This window comes from Alosa alosa, chromosome 2 (assembly GCF_017589495.1).
Source record: "Alosa alosa isolate M-15738 ecotype Scorff River chromosome 2, AALO_Geno_1.1, whole genome shotgun sequence".
Lineage (NCBI taxonomy): Eukaryota > Metazoa > Chordata > Actinopteri > Clupeiformes > Clupeidae > Alosa > Alosa alosa.
The window spans coordinates 13,575,964-13,595,013 of record NC_063190.1 but is presented as its reverse complement, the minus strand read 5'-3'; the positions used below and the strand labels follow the sequence as shown (position 1 = coordinate 13,595,013).

The 19,050-nt window shown below is 39.3% G+C and overlaps 1 protein-coding gene across 5 annotated transcripts; it reads right to left on the bottom strand.

The window, feature by feature from the left end:
- Positions 1-2,541: 2,541 nt before the first annotated feature.
- On the bottom strand, positions 2,542-18,441 carry sytl2a (synaptotagmin-like 2a). Of its 5 annotated transcripts, none has more exons than XM_048237803.1 (19): positions 18,361-18,441; positions 15,604-15,921; positions 14,673-14,824; positions 14,034-14,157; positions 12,888-12,957; positions 12,625-12,733; positions 10,382-11,149; positions 9,871-9,942; positions 6,996-7,118; positions 6,703-6,759; positions 6,158-6,249; positions 5,544-5,666; positions 5,188-5,357; positions 4,787-4,889; positions 4,533-4,694; positions 4,355-4,433; positions 3,511-3,610; positions 3,009-3,214; positions 2,542-2,828 (listed from the first exon to the last, which is right to left on the bottom strand). In XM_048237803.1, exons 2-19 carry the CDS (start codon positions 15,702-15,704, stop codon positions 2,692-2,694), a joined length of 2,748 nt encoding a protein of 915 aa, XP_048093760.1. In that variant the 5' UTR covers positions 15,705-15,921; positions 18,361-18,441; the 3' UTR covers positions 2,542-2,691. The 5 variants fall into 5 exon arrangements, with proteins under 5 accessions (XP_048093760.1, XP_048093761.1, XP_048093759.1 ...); XM_048237804.1 differs by having other exon boundaries at positions 12,888-12,954; XM_048237805.1 differs by lacking the exon at positions 10,382-11,149 and having other exon boundaries at positions 2,545-2,828.
- Positions 18,442-19,050: the final 609 nt, after the last annotated feature.

Here is a 19,050-nt window from a genome sequence, read left to right as displayed (position 1 = left end):
GCAAACAAAACTTGACAAGCTGAGATCTGTTCTTTTCTGTATTTCTTTGTGTGAGAGAGAAAAGAGAGTCCAATGCGGAGGGTGGACAGTGAGCAACAAAATGTAAAACTGATGAGGACAAAACTGAGTTAATATTTTTGTAAATATTTTATATCTTTTCATGGGACAACACTGAAGAAATTACACTTTGCTACAATGTAAAGTAATGAGTGAGCTGGTGGATGTTAGAGACCTTACACTCCTCCACCTTCCATTTGAGGATGCCCCAGATGCTCAGTAGAGTTTAGGGAGACATGCTTGGCCAGTCCATCACCTTTACCCTCAAGCTTCTTTAGCGAGGCAGTGGTCGTCTTGGAGGTGTGTTTGGGGTCGTTATCATGTTGAAATACTGCCCTGCGGTTAAGTTTATGAAGGAAGGGTGGGATTGAGGGGATCATGCTGCTTCAGTATGTTACAGTACATGTTGGCATTCATGGTTCCCTAAATGAACTGTAGCTTCCCAGTGCAGCACTCATGCAGCCCCAGACCATGACACTCCCACCACCAAATAAGTTTATCTTGGTCTCATCAGACCACAGGACATGGTTCCAGTCATCCATGTCCTTAGTCTGCTTGTCTTCAGCAAACTGTTTGCGGGCTTTCTTGTGCATCATCTTTAGAAGAGGCTTCCTTCAGGGACGACAGCCATGCAGACCAATTTGATGCAGCGTTTTTACCTTTCTCCAGTTCATCCAGCCATTCTCTGAGTCTGGCGATACCACTTTTAGCTTCAGCCTAGCATAGATCATTGAACCGGATTAGAGCATTAGCATCTCGCCTGCTAGAATCCCGTTTAAAAGTGACGAAGATTTCTGGTAATTTACCTATTTAAAACTTGTCTCCTTTCAAGTTAGAAAGTGTAATAACACCAACGGAAAATGAAACGTGGCGATTTTCTAGGCTGAAATCAAGGAGTCAAGTGTATTACTACTTGTGGGAACTGTCATGGTAACTCTTGCCAGAACATCAACCAGCCAGGAGTGAGGGAGTGCAGAGGAGTTGGATGAGGTTTGTTAAATTAAACCGATTAAGGAAGTTTTGTTTTGTAATTGTTCAATAAAACCACTTGTTATGGATTTTTTAATGGACTTGGAGTCATTTTTACTCAAAACTAATGGCTGGGATAGATTCAGCACCCCTAAAAACCCTCTAGTTAGACATCTCAAAAGCTAATATTGGTAAAAAAATAAATGTTTTCATTATTTTTCGCCCAGACCCTCTGGGCACCCCAAACTTGATGGGCTCTCAAGGTGTTTCCCAGAGGATTTGGCCGTGGATAAATTGGGAGGTGTTACTAGACACCTATAGGAACACATAGTAGAAAAAAGCTAGTGGTAAGAATTTTTTTGCAGATAGGTGAAAAAAAAGCTTAACTTTCCCTAACTAAAAGTAAGTTACTTGAAACAGAAATAATGTTGGCTAAATTGGTTGCAAATCTAAGTTATCAGTTGTGTCTCTGTGTTAACCTTCCCTGCTCATAGGCCAGCATTTCCAGGTGACTTTTCTTTTCCAGAGAACCTCTCAGTGTTCTTAATTAATAATCAGGAAATACTATGAGGCTCAAAGAATCTTTACATTGGTTTATTAATAACTCTAGACATTTTGAACAACAACATTTATGTAAAATATATATAGATCTATATGTATTGATGAATGTTACAATAACATCAGGTTTTACAATATGTCATGATTTGATATCATGACTGTGATTTGGAGGTGCCTTCACATTTTTTCTGAAGCCTTTTTTTTTACAAATATGATAAATAAAATAATATTTAAATGCACATATTTTGTTTAAAATAATTGAAAATACACTTTTGTTCTTTTCTCACATGGTTCAAAAATAAATTTAGAATTAGGTGACTTTACCATTACTCATACTTTTTTCATTTTTTATATATATATATATATATATATATATATATATTTATTTATTTATTTATTACACGGCTCTTCAGAGTGCTGCAGAAAGTTCCATTCACATGAATGGGCCTTCCCAACGTTCGGGCCTATGTTAAATCTATATAAATCACCGGCAAAGTATATAAATCACCGCTGTCAATGGCAACGGGTTGATTAACGTCTTTCATATCCCTCCGCAAGAATTCTGTTCGCTTATTGCAATGGAATTTCATTGAAAGGGAAAGTAAGCTAGTAAGACGTTGCCACGCAACACCTGAAACTGTCAAGTTCTATCTGTGTGGCGAACTATTTATTTTGTCAGCGGAAGACACGAAACGGTAGCAAAATCATTTTTAAAAGATTAATTGTGTTAGGTTTCTTTTCTCGTTTTGGCAAGTAGCCGTGTAATAAGCGGGATAATGTATTGTCCGCCGGAAATTATCAGAAAATAATCCGCTGCGCGTCGGGGTTCTGTTCCTCCTGTCGGGACTTATTTTCTGATAATTACTGGCGGACAATACATTATCCCATATATATATATATATATTTGGGCTTTTTATGCCTTTAATTTTGATAGGACAGTAGAGAATAACAGGAAGCAAGTGGGAGAGAGAGTCAGGGTGGGATCCAGAAAGGACCACGGGGCGGGAATCGAACCCGGGTCGCCGGCGTACGGTGCAGGTTCCCCAGTCGCGCCACAGCTGGGGCCATTACTCATACTTAATGGTCATACTTAACCATTAGGTGACTTTATTTTGCCATCATTAACATTCTCAGTGGTAAAACATCTTCCACCCATTCACCCTGAGAAATCATCATTCGGTTCCACAGTTTTGCTTCATCAGAGGTGGAGTCCATCCAGGTAACTTCAGAGCCATAACTTTTGCCTTTACAAAGACAGGTAATGCAAACTTCAGATTTTTTTTATGAACAAACATTTACATCTACATTTAGTACAATGAAAGCTGAATGTACGAACCAAAATATGGGATTTCACAAAATTTGACCACACTGGAATTTGATCTACTCAATGCACATATAGTAATGAGAAAGATGAAGTTTCACACCTGTTCCAAGACCTAGCCTGAGGCCTCCCAAGAAGTGGTTACTAAGCCTGTCATGGTCCCACACCGTGAGCTCCACGCAGGCCTCTCGAAGGTCCTCAAGTTTGAAGCCGTCATAAACCATAGTGTGATTAAACACTGGATCAGCCGTTTTCTTTGCCACCCGCGTCTTCTGCCGACCTTTCCTGCTTGTATCAGGGAGCACTGTGCTGAAACACAAAATAACACAACAGTCATCCAGATGAAATGGGAAATGGGTGAAAATGAGAGAAGCTAAGATAAGTCTTCGGTAATTGGCACAAATAAAAAGTGCCATGTAAAGTATGTGATGTGTTGATGTGCCAGGCCCTCATTTAACCCCCTTGGAAAAGTTCAATAGAGGCTGATTTATATTTACAACCAAAAAGATGAATATGAAATGAGACGATGACAACTATGCAGATTCACTATCAGTTAAGTGTCACCCATTCTGATACAATCATGGTGAGATGTTTTCCATACGTACCATTTAACAAAAGGATCAATGATTACACCTCTTACAACAGGCAGGTTCTTGCATTCTCTCACCCAGATTTGCACTTCACCTGCCTTAGAAGCTCTCTTGCCTGTGAATAAATAAACAGGAAACACATTTGCAACCACTTGAGGGCACTCTTTCTGGAGAGCACGGCAAATTATAGAAATCATTCACACGAGTCATGACATCACATGTCAGCGCAAGACACAACAAGCAATGAATTGTGCAATTGGGTTTCCACAAGACAAACTACAATTAGGTACACACATAAATCTACAAGAATCACATCTCAATTTAGACAAAGGATTCAGCTGGTGAATGCAGAGACAGGAAGACATAGCGTAATGCATGAGGAAGTTTTTGTTTAGTCATACAATTATTCATTGTCTCTGCAAGCCTTTTTGGTTGCATCCCAAAAAGTTTCCCTGTTCAGCTCAACCCATGAGGCGTGGTTCATAAGCAACATTGTATGAGAAGATATGAGAAAAATATTTTTAGAAGTGCATTAAAAAGACACAAAACTGCTTCATACATATTTCCCTTTCATTGCACAGGTCAAGATAAGCTCAGAAGACATGATTTTATCACTACTCCTCACATTCCTAACATTCATATTGCCTTCCCCAACATGTCTGCACATGTCTACAGCTAAATCAAAAAAAAATACTAAAAGATTCTTTTAACTTTTATCGAAATGTTTACCTTTCAGCTTAAATGGAACAGGGTTAAGGTCATTTTAGAAGTATGTCTGTTAAATGTTGCTAATAAACCACAGGATAGATGCAAATATGGCCATATAAACAAAACATGGATAGGTAGATTGGTGACTTACTCTGTGTTACCTGTGGGAGAAAGCGTAAAGCTACTCTCATGTCACCTCTCTGTTCAGTTGTGTTGGGGCGACTGACAACCTGCACAAGTCACAAATAACAGATAGACCATCCATTTCTGAGTGTGTCTTGTTATATAGGCAGTGGAATGCATCTCTGCATTTTTAATATTCATTTTACCCGTGGTCTCAGCAAGTAATCCTTCATCTGTGTGTCAGAGATGCTCCACTCTCTCAAATCAACATCCACCTCTCCAAGAAAGCTGTTTCTCCCAAAGTTGTCATTGTGCCACACAGAGAGGTTCAGTGTAGTAATCCTCAGAGTGTCAAAGGAAATCTTGTACTGAGAGGGAAGAATGATGACTGAACATTAACATTACTTTTCTCAGTAAATATTTGCTACGTCATACAGTCTGTTGAAGAGGTTTCTCATACCCTTAGGATTTCATTGAAAGTAGGATTCAAAGTCTTCTTTTTTATACTTGTTTTCCTCTTTCCCAACTTTGTCTTGTCTGGCAAAAGGTAACACTTAACATACCTACATTTGAAAGAACAAGATCACACACTTTGTTTTTAATAGCATGAATGAAAAATGGCAACAAACTTAATCTTTGACAATATTCTTCTATGACAGTGTTATAACCATCAAAGTTTATTGAAAATAAATATTAATATTATCTAATAATTTGAAAGAATGTAATGCCTAATGCTTTTGCTGTTGCAAATCTAAAGTGAAAAACAGCAACAGCCTTTAGACTTTGGACTTGATAAAATTAAACGTACTTACTATTAAATAATAAACACTAAGGAAGATTATGAAGCTCAGCAGTACTTACGGATCAGACCGGTTTCTTTTAGGCTCTGCCACTGCTAGATCTCTGCATTGGACAACAAAGATGTGGAACTCCCCCAGCTTCTCCACATAATTCATGGCAAACTGTATGGTCCCTTTTACGTCCACACTGCCAAAATCACCACTGTAGATACTCATGATGCTGCCACTGACCTTACGAAACCACACAGTACACATGCTTAGATAATCATCTTATATTAAGCGAAACAACAAGCTTGAAATATGTGATTTCGGTAAATTATGTCCACGGTAGTATTTTTGTTTGTGGTGAGTCAAAATAGCAGTTAATTCATGTGTTCAAGTTTAGCCAGTGTTAGGAAAGTGAGTTTGATGACATACAGAAGACGACATTGATGCCATGCCAGAACTGAAGCTATGGTTAGTGTGTGAGTTCCTCTTTTGGGGTCTGTGTGGTGAGTAAAAGCTGTTCTCTGATGTGCAGTCACTCTCTCTGTCATAACTCTGTGAGGTGACATAAAAAACAATAGAATTCAGTTCATTGGAAAGTCTTATGGTAATAGAATCATTTTCATGCTTACTGCAAGTATGACACTACTGTGACACTACTGTGGATATTGTACATGCTGAAAGTAAATACTATACATATACAAGTTACAATTTATTTGTGTGTAGATATACATGCATGTAAAAAATGGTGATATTGTTCTTAGAATCACATGTTCTACTGGAAGGTTAGAAATAGACAATTCATCTGAGGTAGGAATATGTGAAGATTTGCAGCATCTTTGAATACTAGTCAGAGCACATGATGGAATTAGTCCACAGGGTGAATGGGGTTTGTTCCCCTGATGGTGAGACACACATACAGAATTAAAAAATTCTGCTAAGTGATTAATAAAATCCAATCCACAAACTGTTCTTTATGGGGAGGGTGGCCTGGTGATCCACCCCAATGGACAATATATTCTATTGTACTCTACTCCATTTGCTACCTCCTGCTGTAGGAATGCAGGAACTGATGCGCTTATCCTCTTCATCTGTTCCGGGTCTGGGGCAGACGTAGGCGATGAAGGGGCGACAGAAACTAGCGCAGAAGAAAAACAACAGACAGATGAGCAGATTAATAACTGGAAATATCTAACTCCACTTCATACTGTGGTAGGCTTATGTGATTTGATTACATACCGTACACAGTTTGAAATGGTTATTAAATAGCATGGGTTGCAGGGGGTAGTAAATACACTGATAATACATATACACAGGTTCCTTCTAAATGTGAAAAAAGAAAAGAAATCACATTTTTGTATAGGGCATATCCATCATGAATATGTTAGAGTTGTGGCCAATATGTGAGTTGTGGTTGCATTTAATGTGATTACACTAGTTATAAATATCAGAGTTGTCACAGTCAAGAAGTCAAACCAAGCCTACTATGAAGATCACTGCATTTAATTTGCCTGATAAGTTGTGGCAGTCTCATAGTACCTTGTCATTGTTATACAACAAAGAGGAAGATGAGACAATCAAAAGAATCTACCATCGTTTGCGCTAAGCATTAGGTCGCTTCTTTGGTCTGTCCTCATTCTTTCCTCTCCTGATTAAAGATAAAGACAAAGCAATATTCACCAAGGGAAAACACTGCTTATATCTACACCATGAAAATTAAACAACTGCTAGCACACATTTCTGGTTGTCTCCTTCAAAATATGACTGATTTACAATTTGACATTCAACAGGAGGTTAAATACGATTCTGAATATTTGTTTTTTTTATTGTGCATCTATTTCTGTATATCTGTGAATCTATGGCACTGGAAAAATGTGGGCTCACCCATTTTTACAGGACACTTACGAGCTGGCATTGTTGTAATGTCCTCCAAACTTTTCGATAAAGACATTGGCCTTGAAGCTCGTTTCAACATGGTCCGAACCGGGCTTGTATCCTCACTATTATCTGACAGACCACAAATTATTTAAAAAAAAAAAAAAAACATTTTACACGAGGGGAAAAATTACATCTTGAATTTTGCTGTTTTTTCATTCAACAAAGTCTACTACCAAGGCTTACAAATGGAAGTTACACAGAATTTTGGTTAAAAAAACCATTAGAAGTCATTGTCAATCAATAAACAAAACATAATCACTGCATAGTTGATTTTTCAGGTGTTCCTGTAGATTTCCCATTACAGATTTATGACCATACATCAGGTGTGGACAATGATTTTCGTGAGTTTTAAATCTGGTAGACTAATTGAATATTCAGGACATTAGCACAAACACAAAATGTTTCTGATGTTACTGGTAAGACCATTTGTGAGTAAATATTCCCACATAATTACCTAAATATGATTGAGGAACAATTGTTTGTTTTAATTGGAAGGTAATCAGTGTAAGTAAAACTGGATTGGCATGGCTATATTCTCTACTGAATAAAAGTCATAGCTCACAGGCTGAACTTGCCCAGGAGTAAGACCATGGTTCAGGTGTGCTGCTCCAGGAAGAGCCAAGCTCCAGTGAGCTGTGGTGGGATGGTGAGCTGTCATTACTCACTTTACCCATTATTTCCTCTGGGGCGATATCCTCTGCCTGGATTCTGTTCTTGCCTGATCTGTCAAAGAATACTGGGACGTGCATCCACTCTGAAACACAATCCTGACGGTCCAGAGCAGCTACAGATCTTGCTTCTGAATCTTTTACCACTTCCTTTTCTCTGACTTTAAAGGTGCGTCCAAAACGTTCACCTCTAGCAGTTCTCCTACCATCGTGTGAGGGGGACCCATATTGCTTCACTACTCCAACATCTTCAGGGGACATTTGTCTAGGGCTGTTCTGACCTAGATGAATGTTACCTGAGCTGGATTGCCTTGTTCGTTGCCTTGCAGACTTTGCGGGAGACTCTGGGGTACTGCTGCCATGCAGCTGAGCTTGCTCATCAGTGCAGGTTGTTGGCTGTCTCTGCTCAGATCGCCCTCTCTTGGTTTGAAAATAGGCCATATTTTCGTTGTCACACCTTTTAGATTGCTCATGTTGCAATTGTGTGTCTTCAGTAGAAGGTCTTCTTGTATGTTTTACGGAAGTTGTTGAATGGTCCTCTGATATGCTCCCATCTGTTCCCTCTACTCCAATATCAATGGCATAGGTTTTCAAAGGAGAGTGGTCAAGCCTGGTTTTGTATGAGCTTCGGCAAGGAATCTTTGATTGGCCTTTTGGACTATGGGCTATTGTTTGGCTTTTCTGTTTCTTATTGAGGGGGGATTTGTCTGTCTTCAAATTAACCATTGGTTTATTTTGACTTTTCCGTTTGCTTCTGGGGGTTGACTTATCTGTATACAAATTAACAATTTGGTTTGGGTTTGTGGCGCATAATGATTTTGTCTCAGTTGAAGGTGACAGCTTCTTGGTCTCATGTGTACCAATTTGTTTAAGGGAGTCTCCCATCCACGGAGATTGTGGTTTGTTTTCTGTCACCGTCTCTCTTTCTTTTGGTTCACGGTCCTGATGTGAGTCTGAAACTACTGCTCGAATGTCATGTTGAGATGCATTGACCTTTTCTCTAGAGTCTCGAGGAGATGCGCCTTCACTTTGCTCTGCTTGGATGTCAGAAGTCACCTTTGCTTTTGTGACACCAAGATTATATTTAGTTTTTTCTTCTTCCCAAAGAGCTCTAAGGTTTTTGATAAGAATGGCTTTACCCTCCTGTTGACTTAAAGACAGTTTCAAAGGGGGAGTGTAAGTATGCATGCCTTGCTCTTTCCCAGGGCTCAGTGATGGGTGCTGCATGGCTGCTTCATGTTCCTGATGGGCATCAGTGCTATCAGCTCCCTGTGACAAGCCTTCTAATCTTTCATAACTCACTGAACTAACACTATCATTTAGGGAGGTTCCTCCCCCAAAGGTTGGCTTAACAGAAATATATGATTTTCCGTGTTCGGAACTTATGTACTGCTCCTCGTTATGACTTTCTACACTCTGTGAATTGCTCATATTTATTGTGTTGTGGTCAAATTGTAAAGGTCTGCTTTCGTCCTTCTGTTTGTGGGCTTTGGATGAGTTATCAATTTTGTCTGAAAACACATTCTGCCCTGCTGTGGGGTTTTCAGATTCTCTTTCTAGAGCACACTGGTTTCCCTGCCTTGAAGCCAGTGTCCCCTTATTCCCAGTCAGAATATTAGGTTTCCTACCTGCTCTTCCCTCTAAAGACTTTAAGTTGGCTGATGAGAGTAATTCCTTTTGATCACAATTCTCTTTCACATTACACAGAGTTCTCTGACTGGTTGAAATACCTAATCCCTCTTGTTCGTTCTTCATCTTCTCTGTCAAGGTTGTCAAGGTTGTTTGTTCTTCGCTCAACACCAGTGGAACATCTTGGCATGCAACCTCCTTATCCTCAGCAGGGTAAGATGCTTCATCTTCAACTTCCTTTACCTCTGCTCTTGAGAAAAATGCTAGTAGTCCTCTCCTGGGCTTTGGTGAAGGCTTCAGCATTCTCTTACTTTCAGAAGAATTTGCCTTCTCTGATGACTTACTCTCTAGGCTAGTGATGCGTTCATGATCTTTGCTTCCTTCTTCCATGTCGTGTCTCATTTCAAATCTACTAGAGGGACCGGAGCTCTGGCTGAACCAGTCAAGTACCTTAGCAATGGAGTGACCCTCTTCCTCTGTTAGCTTAGGGGTTGGGCTCCCTGGGCGCTGCTCAGTGCTCTTACCTGTTTCTGGCACAGTGGCATGGAGGCTGGACACCTCACTTGCAGGGGGCTGAGCGAGACCATCATGCCAACCTGTGAAAAGGAGAGGCATTACTGTACTGCTATTTCATGATAAACAGTGACACATTTCACAAAACACAAAAAGCTCAGGAAATATATGTTGCAATAGAAAAGATAACATTAAGTTCATATAGCATGTCCCTTGCAATCCCAAGTCACTAATCACCATTGGCAAACATGTCAGTGCAGACACATGTGTAGACATGCACACGTATACATGCAGCATACATAGATGAGTTAGTCAGAAAAGCACAGAAAAAGAAATCACCATTGACCTAGTCATGTCCACATCCACATTCAATCCACATTAATAAACAAAGAAATCTACAATAATCAGGAGATCGAAGTTAAAATTTAAGAGGATCTGAATCCAGATTGATTGATTTTTTTGGCGGCTTGATGATTGATGATCGTTCATCTCTCAAAGGGAGTATATCCGGAGATGCCTTACCAGTAGGCCTACAGGCTTCGCCATCCTTAGAGCCGTTTTGGAGAGAGCCCTCAGTGCTGTTCTGCAACTCACCTGTCATCACCTCTTTTCGATTTACCCATTTACTGCCCCACAAGTAAGAATCTTGAGGAGAGGATTTGGAACCGATGCAGAGCTCTGGCTCAGTCTTCTGCCGTGTCTTTGAGAAAAATGGACTGTCACATTCGTCTCGGGGGCAACTGAGGCCTTCGCTGCTGGCATCATCGCCGTTGCTACTGCTTATGCTTGTGTCTGACTTGTCCGTCTGGCCCTCCTCATCAGAGAGGACAACGCGGTCATGGTCCAGGAGGTCATGTTCACCAAGCTCTCGGCCGTTTTGCAGCGCTGGGTTCCTGCCCCGGACGATGCCAGAGAAGCGGACCTGCTTCCTGTCCAGCCAGCACCCCGAGCTAGACCCTGAGCTGGGGGAGTCTGGGAGGTCCACAGGGCTCAGTGGTTCGGTCTTCTGGTTGTAGTTGGAGTGGGGTGGCAGAGAATCATTGGAGGAGCTGCTGCTGCTGCTGCTGCTGATGATGGAGTTACAGTGCTTCAGGATTCCTCTAGGAGCAGGCGTAGCAACGTTTTTTCTGGCAGGCCTGTTTCTGTCTACAGAGTAGTCCCCGGAGACATGTAAAACTCTTTTCCTTGGCACAGGCTTGTGGGTATTCAGTGTAGCTTGTGATTTTTCAAAACTGTCTGAGGTTTGATTAGTGTGTGTGACTATGGGGCTCTCATAAGATGGATGTGACTCTGAAAAAAGACAACAGTGATGGGGAACAACATGGTATGGACATGAAGCAATGACATAACACCTGAAAGAGGTGAATAAATCAAAACTGATTTAAAGAAGAAGGAGAGGATTCATTATGTGAGTAAGGGTCATCTGTGATGTAATCCTTTAAGTGTGATGACAACAGGACATATTAATATAGTTAATACAGTTAGACAAAAGACAGATGACAGATGTTCAAACCTGAACATAAACCCTTATCATTATAATCAAATGACCTTCCAACCACCCCAAAGACATGGGATTACATAAACTTCTAAAAACAACAACAATACTACTGATATTGTAGAGCTCACATTCCGTTCATCTATGGAAGTACAGACTAGTCATGCATGGCAGCTTACCGCCTAAGACAAGGAGTACATGCCTTTCAATGTAATCCATTCCCAGCTATGCACCCATATTTGCATTACTGTTCGAGGAAAATCCCTGTAGGCCTTCTACTCAGCAGTCATTAGTTCAATTTTCAGAATATCTATTGTTTACCTGAGTATCCTTATAAGCAAACTCTTGTTCTTAAAAACTGTGAGGACTTTGCCACCATGAAATTCTATACTTGGATGCTTAGTCCAACATTGTTGTATAAAACATTTTACACGCTTACAACCTTTTGAATGTGGATGCATTATCACATTTTACCTCTCCAACATTATTACCAGGAGTCAGAGCAGGAAAGTGAGAATTTCAGTTAGGCTGAGCTGCATGCAGAGCACATAAGGCAAAGATTCAGCAGCATGCAAACACAGATATTACAGACTCCAATACCAGATCCAGTGGCATGCTGGCACAGGTCTTTAAATGGGATCAGTTTGGACTTACTTATGTATGCAAGGAAAATACTTTGTTTCAAGTTCCCACACTCCAGTAGAAAAACAAGAAACGGTTTAGAACATGATACCAGCAATATGTATAGACTATATATTAGCTTGCATGAAATCCTTTACCAGTGTCAAAGAGGAAACAGAATAATTTACCTTAACCATTTGATTTTTTTGACAGATTTTACAAAAAAAGTGCACTGTACACTACCGGTCAATCAAAAGTTTGGGGTCACTTTGAAATTTCCATTCCACTCCATTATAGACAGAATACCAGCTGAGATCAGTTGCATTGTTTTTTTAATCAGGACAGCAGTTTTCAGACTACACTATGTGCTTACATAATTGCAAAAGGGTTCTCGACTGAAGACATTTTTTAAATCTTTAATGCAATATCTACATTGCCCATTATCAGCAACCCATTCATCCAATGTTCCAAAGGCACATTCTGTTTACTAATCTGATATTATTTTAAAACAATGCAACTGATCTCAGCTGGTGTTCTGTCTATAATGGAGTGGAATGGAAATGTCTAAGTGACCCCAAACTTTTGGCCGGTAGTGTATGTGATTCTGTATTTGGGCAACATTTTAAGTGTTCCGCTGTGGATGTCTTACCCCGTGCAGGTGTCTTAACTGTTTGCGTTGTGCCATTGGACACCTGTTGGCTTTCCCCACCAGGCGAAGCCAGGGAAGTGGGCCTATTGTTGAATGGATTTAGCCTTAGCTGCAAACAAACCAACCACAAGCAGAAGACAGGAGTATTAAGAGCCTGTAATATTTTGTGTGATACTGAAGTGGCTATTAAAAGATAGCTAGGATTTAATGGTTTTCTTTTCACAAAATAAATACTTGGCTTTTCAAAAGGCATTGCTTCATACCTTGACTTGGGGCTGAACAGCTGGTTTCGACACGCCTGACTGACTTTCTGATGAGCAGGCATATTCCCTACTGAAACAAACCATGGTATATGGTACAGGCACAAAAAATGTACTGCATGTTTATGTTTTATCAAATCCTGAAACTGCAACAGTGCACATTTTAAGTCTGGCTTACAAAACTAATGCCATTTGTTAACTGATTGAGAAAGTATACATTCACTAAAAATTACAGCCTCATGTTAAAAAAAAAAACGCTGTTGATTTGTGTTTGATGTGAAGCTTAATTGCTTTTGCTGTGAAAGAGGAAAACAAGAGCATGTGAGAGTTGACCCCAGCAGATTAGAGGAACACATGGGGCCTGAGTCTCCTCTGCCTGTCTGCCAGCGGCCAGCCACTGATCCTGCTCTCACGGGAAAGGGTTTCCCCTCAGTCCACCGCGCAAGTCTGCTGACCCCTTCTTTACACAGCAAACACTCAATGCCCATTTCTTAATATGAAAACGGGAAATGAAGATGGTCTAACTGGTAAACTCTGTAAACATAAATCATGTTTTAAATGATCTCAACAGACATAATGTAGCTGACTGCCAGAGGAATATTTCACATATGTTAAACATAGAGCCTTAGGCTTGCTACTTCCTTATATAATTCTGGTGCTTTGCTAATTGAGGTAATGGACGGATGTAGTGCTTTTTTGTTGACAGAGGAAATGGGTTGGTACAACACTTTCCTTAATCAAATTCAGAGACATTCCAAACTTTTCCAAAGGAGTAGAATGTAGAACAACCCAGTCAGGGAGGGTAATGATAATTTAGTGTTTCATATTTTACCTATTTGCCACCCAATGGAAAATTAAAACAAATGCATTACAAACTTAAAATGAGAAGGAATATATTATATATTAGTAAAGATATTTTAATGGTTAATCCAGAGTGACATAATAATGATAGCCCTAAATATTTATTGTACAGTTTTGACAATACACAATACATGCATTTATATTATGATATTTGTGTTCAAAAATGAGATTCAGGTACAATCTGTGAGTGTGAAATCATTTCATATGAGCAATACTTTAAAACACATAAAACATGTACTGGGTTGTTTAAAGCCATATATCGGTATTTGTTGATAAATATGTAGTTACCTCTGATTTTTTGATTGTGTCTGTGGTTCATCTATGATACCAGCAAGTTCAGGAGGGAGAAAGACATCGCGATTTCCACTGTTCACAAAACTTGGTTTCTCAGCCCATACCTTAGAGAGCTCAACTGCAAGTACAGAAGTGCAGTTATTCTCATGTCGAATAGCAACACCAAGAAACACAGAGTTCTCATGTCATATGTCAACAACATGTCAAACACTTTCTCATTGTGGCACTCTGGTATATGGTATGAATTCTAAACAAAATTAAGTAAAACATTTTCATGTTGTATACACAGAGTAAAATTGCCATGTAACTCAGTATTTAGGGCTAATGCTTTACCAACCAAAATACCAGATAAAGCCCAATTCACACCAAGGATTCGCGACGAGATGAGCTGCAACATTCTATAAATCAGCAACTTGCTGAAACGTTCTAAAACCTTGCAACTACGACTAGACATGGTGAATGCTTCAGCTTGCAACAGCTTGCGACAGCTTGCAACAGCTGGCAACGACGTGCAACATTTAATTTACACCGCTGCAACTCCTTACTGCAATAGTTTCGTCTCGTCGCAAATTTTGGTGTGAGTTGGGCTTAAGAGCTGAGAAACCATATTTCGAGAGAGTCAAGTCCACTCACATACTGTCACAGGCTTTCTCTGCCTGATGGAGGCCCTGATGATGTCCGACCCGTGGATTCGGTCCCTGTGTCTCTGCGACTTTGTCTCATAAAACCACTCTCCAGTCATGTATTTCAGTTTATTCCTGTCACGCATTGTCTTCTGCAGATCTCTAGGCCATTAAACAATGATACGAAACATTCAGTCCAATCTACAATGTATTTGTAAATTACATATTTTACATTGAAAGAATTGTGTAATGCAAACTAGAAATGTAATCATTCCTCTTTGGATAAATCTCCAACACCATAGCAAAGGAAAACCCATCTCTAACTTCTGTAGATTAGTACATTTCTGCCATCATCCCCATGAATGTAATACACTTCTTTTAGGCTGTAAATCAATTTGAAAAGATTCTATTATGATTTCAAAGTTTCTATTTTGAGTTGCATTACATTACAGTTCAACAATAAGCGCACAGTAGGGCACCACCATATGCAAGAACGACTATAAAGACTGTCTGCCTTAATTCCATTAACGTCTGGGCACAAAAAGATAAAAGGGATCAAACAAAAGCTCATGAGATAAGTTCATTAACTCCAATGAGAAATTCTGCCACTTCAATTTCTAATGGAATAATGTTGTTATCCCAAAGCATTAACATTTTCCCATCCACAACAAATGTAGCTACATAGTACTACAAATTCATTTCATTCCTTAATGTACAGTATGTATAGATGTGGAAGTTTTGTAGGCCTACTGCTATGAACTGATGTTAATTATTAAACTCTTAACAGTATTGGTTCAGTCTCAAAACATGCATACTAACTGATAGTTGATGGTATAATAATTTTCGGCATAATGCAAGTTAGCATTTTCCGATACTTAGTGACAACAATTAACGGTGTTCACTAGAGGACATTACAGGCATTAAGTGTAAGTGTGACTTACTTAACCCGCTGATCCTCTGATTTCTTCAGTTCAGCATCCCTCTTCAGTACAACCATAATCATCTCCTGCTCCTCATCTGTCAGAAAGCTCAGGTCTATCATGGCAATGGCTACAGTGCCAATCGGTGTATTCCTATGGGGGATTCCTATATATGCACCAAAGGACACAGCTCCACAAGTGGGATGGGTACCACAGCACTGGTGATGGTGAACTTAGACAACAGACTGAGGTCACGGCAGCTAAACTATGACAGGTTTACAGGTGCCAGGTTGTATTTCCCATTGTATCTGCTGAGGGAGCCACACCAGAAGGAATAGCCTGTGGAAAAAGTGATGGCTGACCTTAGCAATATAGTTTTCACAATCAGGGTAAGCACTTGACATGGTATTTATGTGTAAAACAAACTGTGCATGATCTCCTAAATATAGCTGAACTGGGTGAGGTTATTTAGCAGAGGAAATGTCCCAGATATGTATGAAACTTAGTGACAGCCTTATGACAAAATGTTTCGATACAATTTGAGCATCGTAACAACTTATATAGCTGTAAAACTAAACCACTAAATGTTTCTGTCAAATCGTTTTTGTCCACTCCAACACATACTGTAGAATATGCTGTAGTAAATCCAGTATGATATGACTTACTTAACCATTCTTACTTAAAGTATGCTAACACATAAACACTACAAATATACAAATATTTAACCTTACAGTATGCTGATGGCAAAAAACTTGAACAAAAGTGAACATCCCATTGGAAACTTATCCAGTATGCACACTGCACAATGTTTTGGCAAGCATCAAATGAACAAAGGCAAACAGGGAGCCTTTATAGCCTAATCAATACAGAACCCAAGGCCTTGTAAGGTTTTTCTCATGTCTGATTTGGGAGCGGGGGGGCATGTGACAAGGCATTGTCAGCTGACTATAAGAGGACGTAGAAACTGGATACTTTGATAAACATTTGGAATTCCTACTAAATGCCTCTTTTATACCAAAATCACATTAGACCTAATTCAAATTAGGCACTGTCTCCCTAATGGCATCATTCTGAACATCTTGTTTTGTTTCCACATTTTAACTTTGAGCCCTGGTTGTAGCATAATAGAAAAGAAACGCATCAAAAGACAAAGAGACTCTTCAGCACTCTTGGGTATCAGAAGTTTTTCATATAAAAATTGATGATTTGATATGGAATTTTTCCTGCATAAACAATAATGTTAACAAAAATTATCCATTAGGCTTATCATTCAGAAATATTTTTTAATATTCTTCAGATTATTCAATAAAGAAATTACATCAATGCAATCTATTACTATTTACTACAAATCTGCAATCTATTACTATTTACATATTTGCAACATATTTTATACTCATATTAATATTGGTTTGAATATGCATATTAAATGTATATGCACTTTGAAACAAACTGACCAACACAGTATCTTTTGCCAGCAATCAAGGAAATGTGCACTTAAACATTCTTTCATGTTGACAAACCTGTTCTTTACTCCCTTGACTGTGCACTTCCTTGAGACAATTCCAGTGTATAATTATACATACAACAATAGTAATACCATGTCTAATACCAAGCCTGTTGCATTGGCTTTATTTTTTCTTTTTGCATAACTTTACTTGGGTAATCCCATGCAACCAGACATATTCAGTCTCTATTTCCCACTGAGTCAAAATAATTAAGATGAAAGCAACTAAATGCATTATTTTGCCATTAGAACAGAAACTTGTTGGTTGCTAAACGATTAACAATTAAGTGTAAGATGCAAAATTTTGAATGAACATCAACGTACAATGCTGAGGCCCTTTTTTATTCTACAACAGCATCAACAGACTAGACTACACTAAACGAAGCAATTCGCTGTACAGACCTAGGCTATTTAACATAACATCAGACTAAACCAAATAAAACAGTCCACACTATGTTGAGGTTGAAATACTTAAGGCATTAAATAGGGAGGAACAGAGGTGATGAACCATTCTCCAACAACTCATCATTGGAACCATTTAGTTTGTCCCCAGTTTTCTTTCCAAGCAATGACTAAAGTGTTCAAGTGCATAAATGTTTCACACTTCCTACCTAAACCTTTGGAACATAGACTTGCTGACAACACAAATGGCATTAACATGTAAGAGGAAAAACAAGGAATATAGAAGCATGTGACATGTCACCTTTAAAACATGCCCCAAAAACTGTTGATGCAACTGTTGATGCAAAAAATTGTTTTTTAGCCATTGTTTCATTCTACACCTACTTTGGAGCAAGGATGACTAACATATTATGGAGGACAAGACCGCACATGTATCAAAGGAAATAGACTAAATCAGAGCAGTTCTTTTTCACAAGATAGACATTCTATTTCGACTCGGATCAGATTCCTACAAAACAACACATGGATATTCCATGTCAACAAGAATCAACAACGATTAAATGACTAAATGGTTGGCCTGCATCCTTTTACGGTTGACAAACTGTTTTCTTTCACGAAGGAGACTATACCCTTTCTATCAGATCTTCACAAAACACAGCTGCCTCTTTCATACAGTCATGAAGCAGGAAGCTTAACCTGGCTAATGAATAGAAACTATAAATTTGCCTTAGCCTAGAGCTGTCCCGTTCCGGTTATAGAAAAGTATGTAATAAAACGTATCGTCTCATTTGAATGCCTTACAACTTTCTTCAACAGTAACTGTTATCAAACACACAATTAAGTTAAATAGCTTGAAGAAAGCCTCAGTTTACCGTTTACGTTGTTCTCCGCATCCATTCACTTCGGACCTTAGCCTGAGACTGCCTATAACTCCAGATTATCCTCATGGGCACGAGACTACGGAGAATGACATCAGAGAAGGAGGATTTATATCCAGCACAGAAAATTAAGGTTAACGTTGGCATAGGATACTTTAACTAGGCCTGCCCGAGCATTCTATATGAAAGACAGAGGGCCATCAGACCATAGAAGTCTAAATTAGTAATTTAGCCTGCTTCGCTTTTAAATATTTCTGCAGATCTCTCTTGCGCATTTAATATTAGGCCTAAGCGTGACTTGGACCTCAAACAGTCCAAGGACATTAAACCAGCTAATGGTAGGTTAAATAAATTGTGTTAATATTTATTTGAACAAAAGCCTTACTTTTTGCTGGTTGTGTGTTATTCGCCTCTCGTGTTTTTCAGGAGTTGTGTAGGCTATGACATGATTAACTAGAAAAAAACATGTGGCACGTTCTTGCGTTCAGGTAAATTGAAACTACGAAAGTGGGGCAATTAGTTAACATATGCCCCGGCACCATGAAAACCCAGATAGCAAACATACACTGGGACGGAACTGGGCCACACCTACCACAACGTCCGGGACGGATCTGCATAATGGACCCGATCCGGCGTCCAAACGGACATCGGTCCAAAATTGGTCTGGATCCGTTTGACGGATCT

Bases quoted from the DNA above. Each gene is read 5' to 3' on its own strand.
- sytl2a (XM_048237802.1), bottom strand. From the start codon at position 9,748: ATGAGACACGACATGGAAGAAGGAAGCAAAGATCATGAACGCATCACT. The intron at 7,119-7,611 runs GTGAGCTATGAC...GTGGTCTGTCAG, and splicing joins CTCCTGGGCAAGTTCAGCCT to ATAATAGTGAGGATACAAGC. The intron at 4,890-5,187 runs GTAAGTACTGCT...TTTCAAATGTAG, and splicing joins AAAAGAAACCGGTCTGATCC to GTATGTTAAGTGTTACCTTT.